We start from the raw sequence: 20,459 nt of genomic DNA, 5'->3' as shown, positions 1-20,459 counted from the left end.
AAAGGGGGGTGGGGGGGGCTGGGGTTGTGGCTCATTGATTAAGTGCCCCTGGGTTCAATGCCCAGTACCCCAAAAACAAAGCAACACCCATAGATAGGAATACTTGCAGATATCATTATAAAAGGGGGGAAGAATTGGACTTGGGAATCCCTAGCCCACAAAAAGGAATGAGAGTTAAAAAATAAAACCCATCTTCCCAATAACTTTCTTTTGAGGTACCATCCCCCTTGTATCCATAACTGACTTAATGGACAAGGGGAGATAATCATCCCCAGCCATGGACATCCTATCACCTTCCTAGTGTACATAATGGTAACATTTTCCACCATTAACACCTGATTTTCCCACCACCCTCCTTCACAGTATATAAACCATCCCTGTGGTAGGACTTGATAACTACCATATGACTTGTCTTCTTCTAAATCTGTTTCTGTCTCACTATAACTATAACTATATATATGGATCTTTTATTTTATTTATATGCAGTGCAGGAGATCGAACCCAGGGCCTCACACATGCCAGGCAAGTGCTCTACCACTGAGCCACAGCTCCAGCCTTCACTATGACCTCTTATTACCCAGCATAGCTTTCTGATTAGATACACTACTCCAATAAGCCCACAGGAAGAGAACAACTTTTAAATGTGAACCAGTGAGCTACAAACACTCTACTTGTGTCCGTATATGTTTATTTATCTGTGATTAATATTTTTTTACCTCTGAGGGAAAAAAAAACAAACATTCCTATAATTTCCCCCAAATAGTCTAAACTTCCAATACTTTCAATGTATTAAAAAAATTAAAGAAGCTAACCCAAATGATTTGAGAATTCAAGTTCATATAATTTACATAAATCTTTGGCAATCAAGACTAATTTAATATTGTGGGTTAATAAAGATATCCATGTCTTCTGTATTATCAGCACCAAATGTAATACAAGAATACATTTTTATTGCAACCAGTTTTGTTTTTAATGAAATAAAGTAGAAGAGGAAAATATCCCAGGACATTATTTCTAAAGAGGATTGTATATAAAACTTTAATTCTATTGTGTGTGTGTGTGTACATGTATGTGTGTGAACGCACAGGGGGATGTATATACTGGCATGTACACACAAACATACATACATACATGTTCCAATAATGTAAAATGCAATTTACTGGGCATCAACGTCAAAAATCATTTTAAAATATTCAATGAACCTTTTTGAAAAATGTTTAAAAGACTCTGTTCTATTTGTTAGCTTCCCTTGGAGGACAAGCAAAGCAACAGGCTGCAATATCATTTTCTATCAGATAATCTATTTGCTTGAAAAATCCAGAATATCTGGTTAAAGCCTAGGAAGTCACCCTTTTCCTCTGTCCACAAAGGAGTATCTAGGGGAGCTTTGCACCACGTCAGTGCTCCATGAACAATGACCACCCCACCTTTCATTCCAAATTACCATCAATCCCTAGTTCATTGTTTCCCCCCACATTCCCCTCGCAGGCTTACCAATTGTGATTATTTCTGGCAAAAGCAGTCATGGCTATGGTGAAAAAAAAAAAAAACTTGAAATCCAAAAGTGATCTAACAACTTTCAGGTGATTTTCTAGTTAAAAAATTGACAACAAAAAGAAACATACATTATGTTTTCAAGACAGATATATCCTTTCTAAACATATGCAGGTTTGCTGATCGAATAAGGCAGCACTTCATCTACTAGACATTCAAGATTATAAAAAATATAAATTTCTATCTAACCAAATTGAATCATTATTTTGATAAAATTTTAAAATAATTATTTTTAGTGGCATATCAGTTTGAAGATAGTTTACAGTATATTTAGGTAACTTAAAACCTTGGACTTGTGTTAGTTAATGGTTGGTTATTTTATTCATTAGATACCTATATAATTTCTAAGCTAGAAATAATTAGGCATAACTTTAAGTTTCTGTATCTTTTGCATCTTAATTTTATATGGTATATAAAGTATTATGGTTTGGATCTGGAATTCTCCCAAAGTCTCACATGCTCAGAGGTGGGGCTTTGGGGGAGTGATTGGATCATGAGGGTTCTGACCTCATCACTGGATTAATCCATTGATAACTGAAGATTCTACTGGGAGGTAGGGCCTTGTTGGAAGAAGTAGATCACGGAGGTGGGGGCATGCAATGGAAGGGTTTAACTTCTCTCTAGCCCCTTCTCTCCCTCTCTCGGCTTCCTAGATGCCATGACCTGAGCATCTTTCCCCTGCCATGCCCTTCTGACATGATGTTCTATCTCAAATCAGGCTCCGATCAATGGAGCCAGTAGACCATGGACTGAATCCTCTAAAACTGTGAGCCAAAATAAGCTTTTTTATCCTATAAGTTGTTTCTGTCAGGTATTTTAGTCACAATGACAAAAAGATGAGTAACAGAGAACTATATATATTTGGGTTGGTTTTGGATTTACCATTTTGAGAGTTGTAGTACAGGTTGAGTATCCCTTATTCAAAATACTTCAAAGTTTTTCTGATTTTGAAATACTTGCACAGACTTTACAAGTTGAGCATCCTCAATCTAAAAATCTAAAATCCTCCAAAATCCAAAGCTTTTTAAACATCACATCAGTCATCAAAAAGTTTCAGATTTCAGGCTGGGGTAATGGCTCAGCGGTAGAGCATTCACATAGCACATTTGAGGCCTTGGGTTTGATCCTCAGAACCACATAAAACAATAAATAAATAAAATAAAGGTATAAAAAAGTGTATCTTTAAAAAAAAAGTTTCAGATTTCAACACCTTTGGATTTGGGATTTTTGGATTAGGGATATTAATATATACTATATATAAAGGTGGTATATGGATCCCAGCTACTCAGGAGGCTGAGGCAGGAGAATCTAGGCAATTTAGTGAGACTCTGTCTCAAAAAAATAAAAAATTAAATGTCTGAAGATGCAGCTCAGTGGTAGAATACCCCAGGCTCAATGCCCAGAATCACAAAAAAATTAAAAAGGATATGTATGGCTATTTCAAAACTTGTAAGATGAATGTTCATAAACTCCAATAATCTGTTACAAAATGCTGGTATATGACAGATAATTTACAATTCTTAATAGTTTCTAGTTTTTTCTGTGAAATAGAAGTTACTGTGTTTAAAAGCCATAATCAGGGCTAGGATTGTGGCTCAGCAGTAGAGTGCTCGCCTAGCACGGGTGGGACCCGGGTTTGATCCTCAGCACCACATAAAAATAAAGGCATTGTGTTGTGTCCATCTACACCTAAAAATAAATATTTTTTTAAAAAGCCATAATCAATATGTATAAGGCTCTCCTTGGTGGCAGACAGGCATAACTTTGTATATAGGTATGCAGGATATGTTTTTATTAAGGAAAAAGTGAGTAACTTTGTGCTAAAATAAAATGACTAATGTTTTAGAAGGAGAAAGAAGTGCAGGAGAAAACCTAAATGGATATAGAAAGTTCTAGATAGTCTACAAAAAGGGAATTTTATTTGCTGTGGTCAAGTTTTACTAAGGTTTAATAGGTTTATTTATACATTTTTTAAAAGATCTTTACTGGACTGGGGTTGTGGCTCAGTGGTAGAGTGCTTGCCAGTGAGGCACTGGGTTCGATTCTCAACACCACGTTCATAATCTGCTTGAATCAAATGTATGAAATATGATATGTCAAGAGCTTTGTAATGTTTTGAACTAATAATAAAAAAAATAAAATAAATGAAATAAAGATATTGTGTGTCCACCTACAACATATATATATATACATATATATATATTTAAAAAGAGCTTTACCATCAAATATTATAATGATACAAAACTAGAATTTGGTTTTCTCTCTGTTAAAGTTGTGTAGCCCCTGTAATCTTGCTTCATTGTTTGCTCTTTGTCATATTTCTGCTTATTTTCCATTAACCTCTAATCAAACTATCTCCTTAAGAATCAACATGCTTGGACCGGGGTTGTAGCTCAGTGGTGGAGAATTTGCCTAGCACATGCCAGGCACTGGGTTTCATCCTCAGTACCACATAAAAATAAATAAATAAAATAAAGGTATTGTGTTCATTTACAACTAAAAAATATTTTTAAAAAAGAACCAACATGCTGCTTTGGCTTTGCCCTCCACAGTGTTCTCTGTCTTCTTCCTTATTTAGATCCCCACCATAAAAAGGTGGTGACAACATTCCCTGGTTTGGTTTTCAACTCTTGTGGTCTGCCTGTCTGCTTTCCTGTTTCCCTCTCTCCATCCCTCTCTCCCTCCCTTTCTTTTTCTTTCTCCCTTCCTTCCCTTCTTCCGTTTCCTCCCTCCCTTCCTTCCTTCATTTATCTATCCATTTACTTTTTATTTATTTATATTTTCAGTGTTTGAGAATCAAACCCAGGGCTTCTTGCACGCTAGGAAAGCACTCTATCACTGAGTTACACACCCCCAGCCCTGTTACTACCATTCTCTACCTCACTGGTTGTTTGATTTGTCATCTACCAACTGACTCCCAGGACGGACATCTAAGTGCCATTCCCCTAAGCACATTCCATTTCCCCTTACTGACCCATCTGAATATTTAAGCAAACTGACATCATCATCCCAACTCCTGACACATACTAACTAGATCCTATCTGCTGACATATGCAATGCTATTCTTGAGATTTCCAAACTCCATAACTCTACTACCTCAGGATTAGTCATAGGCAAAAACAGCAGCAACTTTATCCTCATAAGCACCATTTCATCCTCTGTCACTTTCAGCAAGTCATATAGACTTCACTTAATTATACACAAAGACTTTGCTCCCTTGAGGGGTTCACCCATGGTTAACTACAAACATCATGGATTATTCCCATGGGGGTCTGTGACTCCCATGATACACTTTTTATACAGCCAGTCATTCTACACCTCCTTTCCCACACTAATCTTTCCCTTTATTCACTGAGTTTATTGGGATGTAATCCCATCATAAATGGAGGAGCATCTATATAGGATCCTAACTATGAGATATATTCCAAGATTACTAATTCTTTTCCTGTTTATAATTGTATACCTTGCGGTTGGGGATGCAGCCTTCCCAGAGTCATAAATGCTACTCTGCAGCCAAGCTTGACAAATGATTCAACAACATATTGCAACCCAGCTGACCTAAGAACAACCACACTTCCACCTGAATTTGCACATAAAGCCAACTTTATATGTAGAGATGAAATTTGTACTGACAATGGTATAGACCTAGGCATCCTCCATAGCCTCATTTCTACAAATACTTTTCAAGGTCAACCTTAAGGCTGTCTGTAAGAAGAGGAAGCCTGGCAATGCTGAATTCCATCTTAGTCCTGAAAATAATGACAACTAAGAAATCTCAGGGCTAACTGCAAAGGACCACATTCCCCCATGTGAATTAGATAAGGCTTGCTGCCCACTCATGGCTTCCAGGTTTACTTGTGACAAGGCCAAACAGCTTTCTCCTTTTGCCTGAACCTGCTGAAAGGCCTGCTATAGTCCCTCCAACTTCCTGTTCTTGTCTCATGAATGATTAACTGAGGTTAAAAGTTTACCCTCCTGAAATTAACTAGCCTTAGAGATAAACATTTCCCATTTGGCTGACAGGGACTTCCCCTGATTAAAACACACACACACACACACACACACACACACATATAACACCCCTGGTAAGTCTCCCTGCTATGAAAGTAAAAAGCAAAACCACCTCATAGAGACACTCTTGATCTCCAGATGTGGGGGTATTCTCCCTGAATAAATTCAATTTCAATACTTGTTTGCTTCATGTCTGTAACAGTTAAAGAATATCAGCTGGCTAAGAGTTCACATTGGAGGTATTCTCATGCTATTCCCTTTCACAGAAATAAAATTAAAAACATAAAAATACTAAAACCAAGTATAAAAGCTTTTTTATTTTTTCAAATATAGCTGAACAATGAAGACCTTTCTAGTTATGAAAAAAACTTGGAGGACACAGAAGATTGATAAACTTGGGATTGTGGTTATAGCTCAGTTGCAGAGTGCTTGCTAAGCATAAACCCAGGATCCAAAAAAACACTGAAAAATTCAATTAGATGAAATGCATGAAGAAAACAATATAATTTTCATTCAAAAGATAAATAAAGGCTGGTGATATAGCTCAGTTGGTACAGTGCTTGCCTTGCATGCACCAGGCCCTGGCTCAAATCCCAGCACCACAAACAAACAAAAAAGAAACAATGCCCTTCATATCAATAGAAACAACCTGAGAGAAAAATCAGCAAAGGAAATTTTAAAACTGCTCAGTTGAGTATGGTGGTACATGCATATATAATCCCAGTGACTTGGGGGAGGTGCTAAGGAAGGAGGATCACAAATTCAAGGCCAGCCTCACCAACCTAGGGAGGCCCTAAGTAACTTAGCAAGACTCTGTCTCAAAATAAAAATAAATAAATAAAAAGGTTGGGGATGTGCTCAGTGGGGCTCAGTGGTTAAGCACCTCTGGGTTCAACCTCTGGTACCAATCAATGAATCAATCTCACAAAAAAATAAGCAGCCTCTTTAAACACAATCACATACATTCAACCTCAGTCACAAGACAAACACAAACTAAATCTGTACTGATATAGCATATTTTAATCTATCCAATGGGTCAAAAAGAAAAATCAAATATAACAAGACACTGTATTGTCTTGGTTATGGTGAAAACAGGCACTCATATAACTGACATAATCTATAAGGCAGTTAATGCTGCCCTATCTATCAAAAATGAAAGTGTATGTATCATTTATCCTGTGAATTCTACTTATAGAAATTTTTTTTTAAATATACTTTCCCTTGACTTAACTGAGATATGCATAAGGATATTCATTGCAGCATTGTGTATAATTCCAAAATGACTGAAATAACCTTATGTGTCTATTAATACAGGAATGGTTAACATATTTTGATACACCCATATAATAGAATAAGATTCAGCCTTTAAAAGGAATGAGGTAATTCATTACAAATACTAACTTGGAATGATAACCAAGATTTATTGTTAAGTGAAAAAATCAAGTGTTGGAAGTTGTTGATTTATTTTTGTTTTTTTCTTGGTGCTGGGGATTGAACCCAGGGCATTGCAAATGCCAAGTGTATGCTCTACCACTAAGCCTACACCCTAGCCTGGAAGTTCTTACTATATGCTAACATTTGGGTTTAAAAATGGATATAGGGTATTTCACAATGAGGTGTTGTATATTTCAAAACAACTAGAAGATGAGTTTTTGAATGTTATTGCCATAATGAAATGATACATGCATGAGGTAATGGATACTCCAACTACCTTGACTTAAGCAATATATAATGTATACAGATTATTGGGACATCAAAATGGCATCCCATGAATATGCACAATTCAAAAGTCTCAACTAAAAAAATAATTGGATATAGGAGTTGGGCATGGTGGCTCATGCCTGTAATCCCAATGACATGGCAGGAGAGTTGCAAGTTCAAAGTCAACCTCAGTAACTGTATCAAAATAAAATAAAAAAAACAGGACTGGGGACAGGCACAGTGGCACAGGCCTGTAATCCCAGTGGCTTACGAGGCTGAGGCGAGAGAATTTCAAGTTCAAAGCCAGCCTCAGAAAAAGTGAGGTGCTGAGCAACTCAGTGAGACCCTATCTCTAAATAAAATACAAAATAGGGCTGGGGATGTGGCTCAGTGGTTGAGTTCCCCTGAGTTCAATCCCTGGTTACCTCACCCACCCACCTTCATAAAAAAACAGGGCTGGGAATGCAGCTCAGAAGTAGAGCACCCCTGGGTTAAATCCCTAATATCATACACAAAAAAAGAATACAGGTGAGTATGTGAGTGCACAAGTATGCATGTAAGTATGTGTTTGAATAATCTGTAGCTGCCTTTAGGAAGTATATATGGGCTACTAAAGTCAAAGTTGGAGGGTACTGGGCTGAGGTTGTGGCTCCGTGGTAGAGCACTTGTCTCACACATGTGAGACACAGGGTTCAATCCTCAGCAACACATAAAAATAAATAAAGATATTGTGTCTATCTACAAAAAATATTTTAAAAATTGGAGGGTACTTTTTTCCTCCCTTTACCATGAAATAGAATAATTATGCAGAAAAACACATGGAACATAAATACAGCCTGGCTTAACTAATTATTCAAGGCAAATACTTACCCAATTCCCACCCCTCCTGGAAAGTGAACATTGCCAGCTACTTGCCCAGAAGTCTTCCCCATGTTTCCTCCCCCTTTCCACTAATCAATAAAATTGTTGTCCTGCCTAGAATGACAAGCACTTCCTTCTTTTGCTTTCTAGTTTTACCAATGATGCATATACCCCTTTACAAATGTGGTTTTGTTTTTTGTTTTTTTGTTTGTTTGTTTGTTTGTTTTTCCTATGTTAAAACTTCACATAAGGGCTGGGGATGTGGCTCAGTGGTAGATGCTTGCATAGCATGCACAAGGCGCCAGCGCTACAAAACACAAAACAAGACAAAAACTTAAATTGAAACAAAATGCATTCTTGCATGCCTGGCTTCTTTCATTCAATAATATGTTTAATTTACTGGACCATTTTATTATTGATTAACACCTTTGTCATTTCCAATTATTGGCTATCACAAGTAATACAACAATGAGCACTGATAAATGTGTCCTGGTACTAAGGTACCTGGAGTTCTATTGGGTGTTTTCCTAGGAAGAGAACTGTTTCCTCATATGCTTTGATGAATAAGGCTAAAATGTTTCCAGATTATTTCAATTTATACTCCCAGGAGCAGCTTATGGGAGCTCACAATGCTTTTCATCTTTGCTAACGTTTGTTACTGTCACTGTCAATCTTCTTAATTTTAGCCATTCTGGTGGGGGTGTAGTGATATTACATGGTAGTTTAAGTTTGCATTTCCCTGGTGATAATGAGACTGAGCACTGTCTCAGGTGTTGACTAGCCATTTAGGTATAAACATTTGTGTGAGAGAATTTTTTTAATTTTTTTTTTTTTTTAGTTTTCGGCGGACACAACATCTTTATTTATTTTATTTATTTATTTTTATGTGGTGCTAAGGATCGAACCTAGTGCCTCACATGTGCTAGGCAAGTGTTCTACCACCAAGTCACAACTCCAACCCCAACATCTTCTGGGGTTTTTTTAATATTTATTTTTTAGGTGTAGATGGACACAACACAATGCCTTTATTTTTATGTGGTGCTGAGAATAGAACCCGGGTCCTGCCCGTGCTAGGCGAGTGCTCTACCACTGAGCCACAATCCCAGCCCCATCTTCTGTTTTTTATATCATCTCCCACTCTGTGGAGTGATTTTATTTTTAATGGAAGTAATTATCATAAAGGTCAGGATAGTAGTTATCTTGGAGAGTAGGGGGATTCTGGAAAACTGCCAACAGTCTCATTCTAGATCTATATAATGATAAATCACTCCGCTTTGTACATCTGTTTAGTATAATTCTCTGTATGTATTTCATATTAAAAATATTTTTAAAATATAGATTGAACTTCAGAATCATTAACTCCACCTGAATGCATATACTTAAAAGGGGGTGTACACATGTGCACGAGGAGACACAAATAAGAGTATTCAGACTGGGCACAGTAGAAAACACTTGTAATCCCAGCATCTTGGGAGGCCAAGGAAGGAGAATCACAAGTTTAAGGCCAGCTTGGGCAACTTAGTGAAACCACAGCAACTTAGTGAGACCCTACCTCAAAATAATAAACAAAGGGCAGAGGTTATAGTTGAGTGGTAGAGCACTTGCCTAGCATCAGTGAGGCACTGGGTTTGATCCTCAGTACCACATAAAAACAAACAAAATAAAGGTATTGTGTCCATCTACAAATAAAAGTATTTTAATTTTTTTTTAAAAAATAAAAAACAGAAATGGCTGGATGTGGCTCACTTGCAAAGTGACCCTGAGTTCAATCCCCAGTACCAAAAAAGTGCTCACAGCAGCATAGTTTATAATTGTGCTATATTTCACGAAAATATTTTCAATTAACAAAAAATTATGAAATTGGGTGGCCACATTTTGTGAAAGAAAAAGGAGAAAATAAGAATGTATCCTCAGCCCTTTTAAAATTTACTTAAAGCAACTATAATCAAATAGAGAAAACTAACCTGCTTATGTGTATTAGGGAGTGATGAGCAGATAGAAGAAATATGGATAAGAAAATTTAGACTATACAGCTTTCAAATTTTTTAAACTTTTCGAGCCATATGTCCATATAAATATTTTAAAAATTAAAATTAAAAATTATTAATACTATCCTTTGAGTAATAAGTGCTACATCTGTAAAATAAAAACAGCACATTATTGAAAGAAAACATTCTGAAAGCAAAAAGAGCTATTTAAAATAAAAAACGTAGCCAGGCATTTTGACACTAGCCTGTAATCTGAGTATCTTGGGAGGCTGAGGCAGGAAGACTGCAAGTTCAAAGCCATATTCAGCAACTTAGCAAGGCCCTAAGCAACTCAGTGAAACCCTTGTCTTTAAATAAAACACAGAAAGGGGCTGGGGATGTGGCTCAGTGGTTAAGCAAAAAAAAATTACACTATACCCATAAATTTATATAATTATCATTTGGCAATCAAAAATAAGTACATAAGTAAACAGAAAAAGTACTATCACTACAATTATTACTAATGTGTTTGACTATATGGAAATAAGATTTAAACACTTGGGAAGAATTTAGAGTTGAATTACTAATATCTACATAGTAAAGCAAACAAACGACTTCATTAAAAAATTGTTAACTGCAGGCAAAAGAAAAAAGTAGTACATAAGTAGTAATCACAGCATGGATAATATGTGACTTACTTACATATTGTTACAATAACAAACACTGACAAACACTTTACCCAAATATTGATATACACTGTATTTATCCAAGGAGAATCGGTTAATAGGAAATGAATATGTGTGTGGGGTGGGGGTGTATAGAAAAGCTCAATATCTATCTTCCATAGTGGGAAGTTAATAGAAAATATTGAAAACTTTAAAAACACATTAAAATATTAAGAGTGCTTGCCTCTAAGGATCTGGAATCCAGGGGAAAGTAAAAGAGGAAAGGATTACTTTTCAAACAAGACTTTAAAGAACTAATTGATATCCCAGATTTTATACAAATTGTTTGCTTCACCACTTGTAAACAAAACTGCAAGCTAACTGCAAATTACAAAGTGGCAAAAATATTCACAAAACATGCAAGAACGGCAAACGTTATTAACCTTAATATTAAAAAAAAAACCTTTAAAAAAACCATAGGCTAAGATAAATAAATAAGCATGGATAGGAAAAGAAAATTCATAAAAGGGAAATAAGTAAACAATAAAAAATATGGGGGGCTGAGGCTGTGGCTCAGTGGTAGAGCACTTGCCTAGCATGTGTGAGGCACTGGGTTCGATTCAGCAACACATATAAATAAATGAATAAAATAAAAGCCCATGCATCTAAAAAAATTTTTTTTAATTAAAAAAAAATATGGAGGGGCTGGAGTGTAAGTCAGTGGCAGAGCACTTGCCTAGCAGGCATTAGGCCCTGGGTTCAATCTCAACATCATCAAAAAATAAATAAATATATAAAAATGGAGTGAAAATGATCCTGCCTAGTAAAAAGTATTACAAATCAAACAATAATATAAAGTCTCTCCCTCAGGATTTGAAGTTCTGAATTAATTTCTGTCCCTGGGTATCTCCTCACCTCACAGGCATTGCCATGTCTTCCTTGCTGGGGCAAATTCTGGCTGGCTGCCATGTTCACACTGGATTTCAGCTCTAGGGCTCTCTTGCTGACAACTCCACTCTTCCCAGGAACTCCAAGTTTGGTAGGGTCTGTAGACTCAACTGGAGCTACTGGGATCAGGAAGATGATTCTACAGCCTTCATTAAAGGGTGTGGCCCATGGACATGGCAGAGACTCCAAGAAACCTGGAAAGACATGGTCCACATGGTTAGAATCATACAGTACTCACCACACAAACACTTTCTGTTGGAACCCAAGTAGTCAAAGTCCCAGAAACACCTATTGTATTTATTAATTAAAATGGAATATGAAGTTGGGCATGGTGGCACATGACTGTAATCCCAGCAACTTGGAAGACTGAGGCAGGAAGATTGCAAGTTCAAGGCCAGCCTCAGCAACTTAGGGAGGTCCTAAGCAACTTAGTGAGACCTTGTCCCAAACAATAAAAAAGGACTGGTAATATTGCTCAGTGGTTAAGCACCCCTGGATTTAAGCCTTGGTATCCCCCCAAAACAATGGAATATGAGTGAGACTATGAGATTTGGACCAAAATTAATAAACGTTTAAATTCTAGCTCTACCAGCTATTAGCTGTGAGACTATAAAAAAGCTTCTTCAGTCTTATTTTTCAAAAAAAAATCAAAATAATCTCAAGTAGTTATGAAAATTAAGTGAGATAATATTTATAAGGCACTTGGTATGGAACTGGCAAAATATAAACAATTAACATATATTAGCAAATACTGTTATATAGGCTGAGCATTCCAAATCCAAAAATCTGAAGTCCAAAATGCTCTGTTTAAATCTAAAACGTTTGGAGCACCAACATGATTCCACAAGTGGAAAATTCCACACTGAATTTATGTAATGGAATATAGTCAAGATGAACTGCAATCCAGGTGCCTGGTGCACACCTATAATCCCCACTACTCAGGAGGCTGAGGTAGGTGGAGCAGAAGCTCAAGGCCAACCTGAGCAATTTAGTGAGACCCTGTCTTAAAATAAAAATACACAGGGCTGGAGATGTAGCTCAGTAGCAGAGTGTCCCTGAGTTCAATCCCCAGTCACACACACACACACACACACACACACACATACACAAAACCACAGATGCATTAAAAATATATGTAAAATTATCTTCAGGTACTCATATAACATGTATATGAAACATACATAAATTTTGTATATAGACTTGGGTCCCATCTCTAAGATATCTCATTACATATATGCAAATGCTCCAAAATCTGAAAAACTATCAAATCCAGAACACTTCTGGTCCTTAAGCATTTCTATTTTTTTCTTTCTTATTCCAACATTTCTTTTTTTTTCCTCCAGTTTTTTATTTGTTCTTTTTAGTTACATATGACAGTAGAGTATATTTTGACATACCTACATATGTGGAATATAGCTTCCCATTTTTTTGATTGTACATGATATGGAGTTCCATAGGTCATGTATTCATACATGAATACAGGAAAATTATGTCTGATTCATTCTACTATCTTTCCCATTCCCATCCCCCTCTCTTCCCCCATTTCCCCATCCAATCCCCCATTCCTCCCTCCCCCTGCCTATTCTAAGTCAGCATCCACACATTAGAGAGAACATTGGGCCTTTGTTTTTGGGGATTGTTTATTTCTCTTAGCATGATAGTCTCCAGTTCCAACATTTCTGATAAGGGAAACTCAATCTGCCTAAGGAACTGAGTAATATGCACAGGCAGATCCTTCATATCATTTTCATTCCAATCTTGGTATCTATGTGTTGCTATAATTATTTCATTATAATCATACAGAAACAGAGGTTTAGTGGTAGCAAGTCAAACCAAGTCTACCTGGCTCCAAAATTCATGTTCAACATTATATCATACAGTACTTTTACATGGTAGACCCAAAATAAATGTGGTTCTGCTTTATGTTTATTGAAAATATGATTGGGAATTTGGAATAAAAAAGTTGACTTTCTTAAAACAGAAGAGACATGATAAGAAAAATATTAATAGCCTGGGGCTAAAACTTTTCAATTATCTCAAAAAACATTTGGAGAGAAAACTACTCCTATTGAGGGAACCTAGGAGGAAAGAGTAATTTTGGGTCCAAATTGAAGTATAATTTTACTCTGGTCAATTACTAGAGGCACTATATATTTAGACATTCTTGTTAAGAAAGGGAAAATATCCACTTAAAATGAAGAGAAAGTAAGGTATGGTGGAATGTAACAGTAATCCGAGCTACTCAGGAGACTGAAGCAAGAGAACCACAAATTTGAGACCAGCCTCAGAAACTTAGAGAGATTTTGACTCAAAATAAAAATTAAAAATGGGTTGGGAATGTAGCACAATGATAGAGTACTTGCCTAGCATGTGCAGGCACTGGGTTTAATCCCAGTGCCACAACAAAAGGAAAAATACTCCCTAAATAACCCCAGTATCAAAGTGGAAAATCAATAGAAACACTTTACAATTTTTATCAGAAATTATGGAACACAAAGTTGTGTTTACACTGAAATTTTGGCTTTAAATGGCTTTTTTTAATATTTATTTTTTAGGTGTAGATGGACACAACACAATGCCTTTATTTTTATGTGGTGCTGAGGATCGAACCAGGGCCCTGCCCATGCTAGGCGGGCGCTCCACCAATGAGCCACAATCCCAGCCCCTTAAATGGCTTTTTTAAATAAAAAGTAAATACAACCAAAATGAGTTAAGTATTCAACCTAAAGCATTAGTATTAAGAAAACCAAAATTAAGCAAAATAGTAATTAATACAAATTAATACAAATAAAATTAATTAATACATATAAAATTGTAAATAAAACAATAATTTTGCAGGACATCCCCCATGCATTCTCCTCCTCCCTCCCTCTCAAACAAAATCAATACTAGAAAAGAAAAGAAGAAACCAGTGAGTATAGAAGAGACTGGAAAAAATAAAAAACCTGACATAACATAGCAAAGAGAAATAGGAAGAATCTGAAAGACAGAAAAGAAAGGTGAATAGCCTACATATCACAGAACTTCAGTAACAAAACCAGTTGTGAGTTACCTGGGTTTACTTTTTCCCTTCCATACATCACCAAAAGTTACTGGTGGAATTAACAATTCAGAACAACCAACAAGCCCAGATTAAAAAAAAAAAAAAAAAAAGCTTCAAAAAAAAGAAACTCTCTTTAATCAAAGTAACAGAAGAAAGGGGATCTCACTAATCAGAAAACCTCTTTTGAAAAATACCCAGCTTACTCCAGAGAAACACTAATGGAATACACATTCTTTTCAAGCACCTATCAATATTCTCAAAGATAGACTATGCCTGAGTCAACACCTTCACAAATTTAAATTAAACAATGCATTTTCTCTGAATATAAGAATACCAAACTAAAAATCAATAACAGAAAGATAAGAAAATCTCTAAACACTTGAAAATTAGTTTATTTCTATATAATCCATAGATTGAAAAAGTCCTAAGGGAAGTTAAATAAATAAAAATCAAAATACAATATATCAGAATTTATGAAATATAGTTCTTAAAGCAGCATTGAGAAATTTATAGCACTAAGTGTTTACATTAGAAAAGAAGACAGGTCTGAAATTAACCATCCAAGCTCCCATCTCAAAAAACTAGAAAAAGAAGAGCAAAGTAAACCCCAAAGCAAGCAAAAGGAAGTAATAAATATAGAGCAGAAATCAATGAAATTGAAAACAGAAAAACAATAGAGAAAAATCAATGAATCCCAAAGCTGGCCCTTTGAAAAGATGGATAAAGTTGGTAATCAACTAGCAAGACTGATAAAAACAAAAAGAGATAAGACAGTTGGGCATGGTGACCCACTCCTGTAATCCCAGCAGCTCAAGTGGCTGAGGCAGGAGGATCACAAGTTCAAAAGCATCCTCAGAAACTTAGAGAAGCCCTAAGCAACTTAGTGAAACCCTGTCTCAAAATGAATAAAAAGGGGCTAAGGATGTGGCTCAGCAGTGGCTCAGCAGAAGAATACTAGCCTAGCACGTGCAAGGCCCTGGGTTTGATTCTCAGTACCACATACAAATAAATAAAATAAAGGTATTGACGACTACAACTAAAAAAAATATATTTGAAAAAAAGGACAGTAGAGGAATACCATAAATAACAATGCACATAAATTCTCCAACTTGAATGAAATAGTCCAATTCCTCATAAAACAAACTACCATAACTCATCCACTGTTGGGTAATCTGAAATGATATTAAATAGATAATCTGAATAGTTATAAAACTACTACAGAAATTGAAACAATAGTTTTTTTTTAAAAAAAAAAAAAAGCTTTCAAATGAAAATTTACAAACCCAGATGGTTTCACTGGAGAATTGTACTAAACATTTAAAGAAAAATTAGCATAAATTCTACACAATCTCTTCTAGAAAAAAGAAAATAGTCACCAACTTATTCTGAGACCACTATTACCCTAATAATAAAACCTAAAACAGTACCAAAAAAAATAAAACTATAGGCCAATATTGCTCATGAATTTAAAATCCTTTTAAAAATTATTAATCAATTCCTGCATATATCCAAAAATATATATGCCACAACCAAGTAGGGTTTATCCTAGGAATAGTCTGCATCACTATTCAAAAATCAATCCGCATAACCCACACACCCACACACACACACACACACACACACACACACACACATATTAACAGGCTAAAGAAGAAAAATCACAAGATTATATAAATTCATAGTATTGACAAAATGCAACGGCCATTCATGATAAGACTCGCAGCAAATTAGATATAGAGAATTTCTTCAGCTTGATGAAGAGCATCCATTTAAAAACACAAAAAGGCAAAACCCAACAGTTAACTCATACTTTGATGGTGAAAGTCTGAATGTTTTCTCCCTAAGACTGGAATGATGCAGATATTCATGCTCATCACTCTTATTCAACGTAGTACAATTTGAGCTTCACTAATCCAAAAACCTGAATTCCAAAATACTCCAAAATCACAAACTTCTTCATTGATGACATGATGCCACAAGTGGAAAATTCCATACCTGACTTCTTCATGAATCACAGCCAAAATACAGGCACACTAAAAATATTCTTTGAAATTACCTTCAGGCTATGTGTATAAGGTATATATGAAACACAAATGATTTTATGTTTAGATTTGTGTACCATCCTGAATATACCTCAATATCTATATATGCAATTATTCAAAAATCCAAAAAATATGAAACCTGAGACACTTATGATCCCAACCACTGCAAAAAATGGATACTCAATCTGTACTGGAAGTTCTAACCAGCATGATAAAACAAGAAAAAGGAAAGTGTTGAGATTAGAGAGGAAGAAATAAAACTGTCTCTGTATATGACATGATTGTCTGTACAGAAAAGTTTCAAGGAAATTACCAAATAGATGTAAATAAATAATTAACTTCAGGGCTGGGAATTTGGTTCAATGGTAGAATACTTGCCTAGTATGCATGAGGGCCTGGGTTCAATACTCAGCACCACAAAAAATAATTATTAGTAGTAGTAATAATAAAATTCAGAAAAACTGTAGGACACAAGATCAATACATAAAACTCAACTGTACTCTTATATATGGGTGTGCATTTATGAATATATGTGTGTATATATGTATGTGTGTATTTATACACTTATATATGTATGCGGCAAATGTGTAGAAACCAACATTTAAAAGATAATGCCATTTACAACTCCTCCAAAAAAATTAAGTACTTTGGCATAAACTTAAAACATATACAGTACTTGTATGCTGAAAATTACAATACACTGTTGAAAGAATCAAAGAAGATAAATAGATATACTATGTACATGGACTGAAGGACTTCACATAGTTAAGATGTACATTGTTCCCAAGTTGACACAGCAAGATGTGTTGTAGGTAGAGACAAGACTAGGACATGCATATGGAAAAGCAGAGGAACTAGAAGACTTAAAATAATTTAAAAAATAAAGTGGAAGGAATTGCTCTACCTGATAGCAAGACTTATTACACAGCTACAGTAATCAAGATAGTGTGGAAACTACTGGCAGGGGCATAGACACAGATCAATGGGACAGAATAAAGAACCCAGAAAGTACCCCCACAAAAGCATGGCCCATTTATTTTTGGTAACGATGGAAGAATAATTTTTTCATCAAATTGTGTTTGAGTAATGGGACATCAATTAGTGGATAAATGCACTATGACCTAAGTCTCACACTTTATCTTAAAAAAAAAAAAATGTTTGCATGCTTGGGATGGAACCCAGGCCTTGCAAGTGGTCTACTACTGATCTACAGTCTCAGCCCTAAGTCTCAGACTTTATAGGAATATTAGCCCACAATAGATCATTGACAAAAGCAAGGAGAATGAACAAATCACCATCAAAGTGGAGAATTTCTCTCTCCACTCTCATAATGGAAGAAGCAGAACCCCCCATACATATTTTGTATGACACAACTGACATCTAAATATTATCTTCAAGTTAAACACAAAACATTGCTAAAAATTCACCACAGACTAGGCCGTAAGTCTCCTTATATTTCAAGAATGAGTTTTATGTAGATTTGAGACACAGAAAACAAAGGTTAGAAATCCATTAAAAAGATAAACTTTGGGGAATTGAAAATGCACTTCTAAATAATTCCTGAATAAAATACAAATTATTAATTATTTAAGAACACATAAAACAATGCACAAAACAGGGGAACTTTAAGACCTTAATATTGCTATCTGAAAAGAGAAAACCCTGCAAAATAATGGGCAAATCATTCAACTCATGTTAGATCAATGAATCCATCACAGAATCCCCCGGTACTCACCCTCCCCGGCCGCCCATCACCTCTACATCCCTCTGGCACTGAGTTGAATCCGCTTGACAACTATCTAACCGAGGTTGAGAACCGCAGCCGCTTCCGGTCACCGGCCCTAACACCTCCCCTTCTCGGGATTTGGAGTTTGACATCGGAAGTGAGGATATGCGCATGCGCAAAACCACCTTGGAAGGCTCAGCCAAGAGTCAACATGGAGTCGTTGCGGAGTCTATCCTCTGCGGCTTTCGGTAGGGGCACCTAATATGCAGCGTTGTCAGGCAGGGAACATGGCTGCTCCCGAGGCGCATCCCTATGGACTACGCCATGTTAGAAGAGTGTCCATTCCATACTGAGAACGAGGACGCCTCTAGCTCAACTCACTGAGCATTGATGTGGAGTTATGCCCCTGGCGGCAGGAAGCAGGAGTAGGGACATTTTGCTGGACGAGCTTACTGCCAGAGGGGAGGCTCTCTAAATCTGTACTCTGTGCCTTTGTATAATAGCGTTCTGAGAAGCTGGCCAAAACTATAGGGTGAAAAGGGAGGAGAAATCAGGCTGGAACATACCACGACGGGAAAAGGGGGAGAAATCTGGGTTGTGCAAGCCCTCCTAGGATATACCACAGGATGGAAAAAGGGGTCCAGTAAGTGTTAGGTTCCCAATCCTTGCTGTGCCCATGGGGCTTGGCTTTAGGGTTTGAATGCTCCCATAATCTACCTTATCTCTTACTCCATCTACCCGAACTAAAATGAATATGCCAATAATAATTTTTGATGTGTCCTTAATCTAATGCACTTCAATAAAAACTCTTTAGGAAATTTTATTATTTTTTTTCTTTTTGAGTTTCTTTCATAGCAAGAAACATTTATTAAGCACTATTAAATGGAATCCTCCCAACCTACCTATGAAGTATTTTTAGTTGATTCTTTTTAGTTATATATAACATTGGATACATTTTTACATAATCACAAAAGCATGAAATATAATTTGCTCTAATTCACTTCCCCAGCATCTACTCTACTGATCTTTCTGCAGTTTATTTATAGATTGATTTTATGATTAGGGTCTTGTGGATATATTTGATGTTGCAATTCACTGTGGTATATGCGTGTATGTACGTATGAAAGTTCCCTCATATTCATTCCACTGTTCTTCCCTTATTCCACTCCCCTCTTCCGCCTGCTCAATTCCCTTCCTCTAGTCTAGTGATCTTTCCTCTACATTGATGGAATTCCCTTTCCCTTTTTTTTCCCTTCTCTGACCACCCCACATTTTGGATTAGCTTCTGCCTATCAGAGAAAATATTCAACCTTTGACTTTGGGCGATTGGCTTATTTCACTTAGCATTTGCTTTACCAGCAAATGTTATAAAGTCCTTCTTCTTTATGGCTAAGTAATACTCAGTTGTGTATATATATCATATTTTCTTTAGCCTTACCTCTGTTGAAGTGCACCTAAGATGATTCCATAGCTTAACTACTGTGAGTTGAGCTCCTATAAACTTTGATGTGACTGCTTCCCTGTAGTATGCTGATTTAAAATCTTTTTGATATATACCAAAGAGTAGGATAGCTGGGTCATATGGTAGTTCCATTCCTAGTTTTTTGTTGTTGTTGTTTGTTTTGTTTTTAGGAATCTTCATACTGCTTTCCAGGGTTGTTGAACTAATTTGCAATCCCACCAACAATGTATGATTTATCTTTTTCCCCACATCCTTGTCAGCATTTATTATTATTTGTATTCTTGATAATTGCCATTCTGACTGGAGTGAAATGAAATCTCAACATTGTTTTGATTTGCATTTTCCTAATTGCCAAAGAGGCTGAACATTTTTTTAATATATTTGTTGATCATTTGTATTTCTTCTTTTGAGAAGTTTCTGTTTAGGTCTTTTGCCCATTTATTGATTGGGTTATTTGATATTTTGGGTGCTAAGTTTTT

At 36.1% G+C, this 20,459-nt stretch overlaps 1 protein-coding gene and 1 long non-coding RNA gene across 5 annotated transcripts in view; one reads left to right on the top strand and one right to left on the bottom strand.

Moving 5' to 3' along the window:
- Positions 1-20,459, bottom strand: part of Znf81 (zinc finger protein 81) — a 112,762-nt gene that overhangs the window by 50,556 nt on the left and 41,747 nt on the right. The window contains exons 1-2 of one of the 3 annotated variants that reach the window (XM_048796466.1): positions 18,528-18,625; positions 11,675-11,901 (exon numbers count right to left, since the gene is read on the bottom strand). In XM_048796466.1, coding sequence (XP_048652423.1) covers positions 11,675-11,691 — 17 coding nt within the window. In that variant the 5' untranslated portion in view covers positions 11,692-11,901; positions 18,528-18,625. Of the gene's footprint in view, positions 1-11,674; positions 11,902-18,527; positions 18,626-20,459 lie in introns of those variants that run through there. The other 2 variants (XM_048796465.1, XM_048796464.1) reach the window with 2 other exon arrangements.
- The window catches only part of LOC125614130, a 30,456-nt gene continuing 28,686 nt past the window's right edge, over positions 18,690-20,459 (top strand). The window contains exon 1 of one of the 2 annotated variants that reach the window (XR_007344776.1): positions 18,690-18,766. This is a non-coding gene — a long non-coding RNA (uncharacterized LOC125614130). The remainder of the gene's footprint in view (positions 18,767-20,459) is intronic. The other variant, XR_007344775.1, reaches the window with a different exon arrangement.

This window comes from Marmota marmota, unplaced genomic scaffold, assembly GCF_001458135.2.
Source record: "Marmota marmota marmota unplaced genomic scaffold, marMar, whole genome shotgun sequence".
Taxonomy (NCBI): domain Eukaryota; kingdom Metazoa; phylum Chordata; class Mammalia; order Rodentia; family Sciuridae; genus Marmota; species Marmota marmota.
This window is presented reverse-complemented; position numbering and strand designations above follow the sequence as displayed.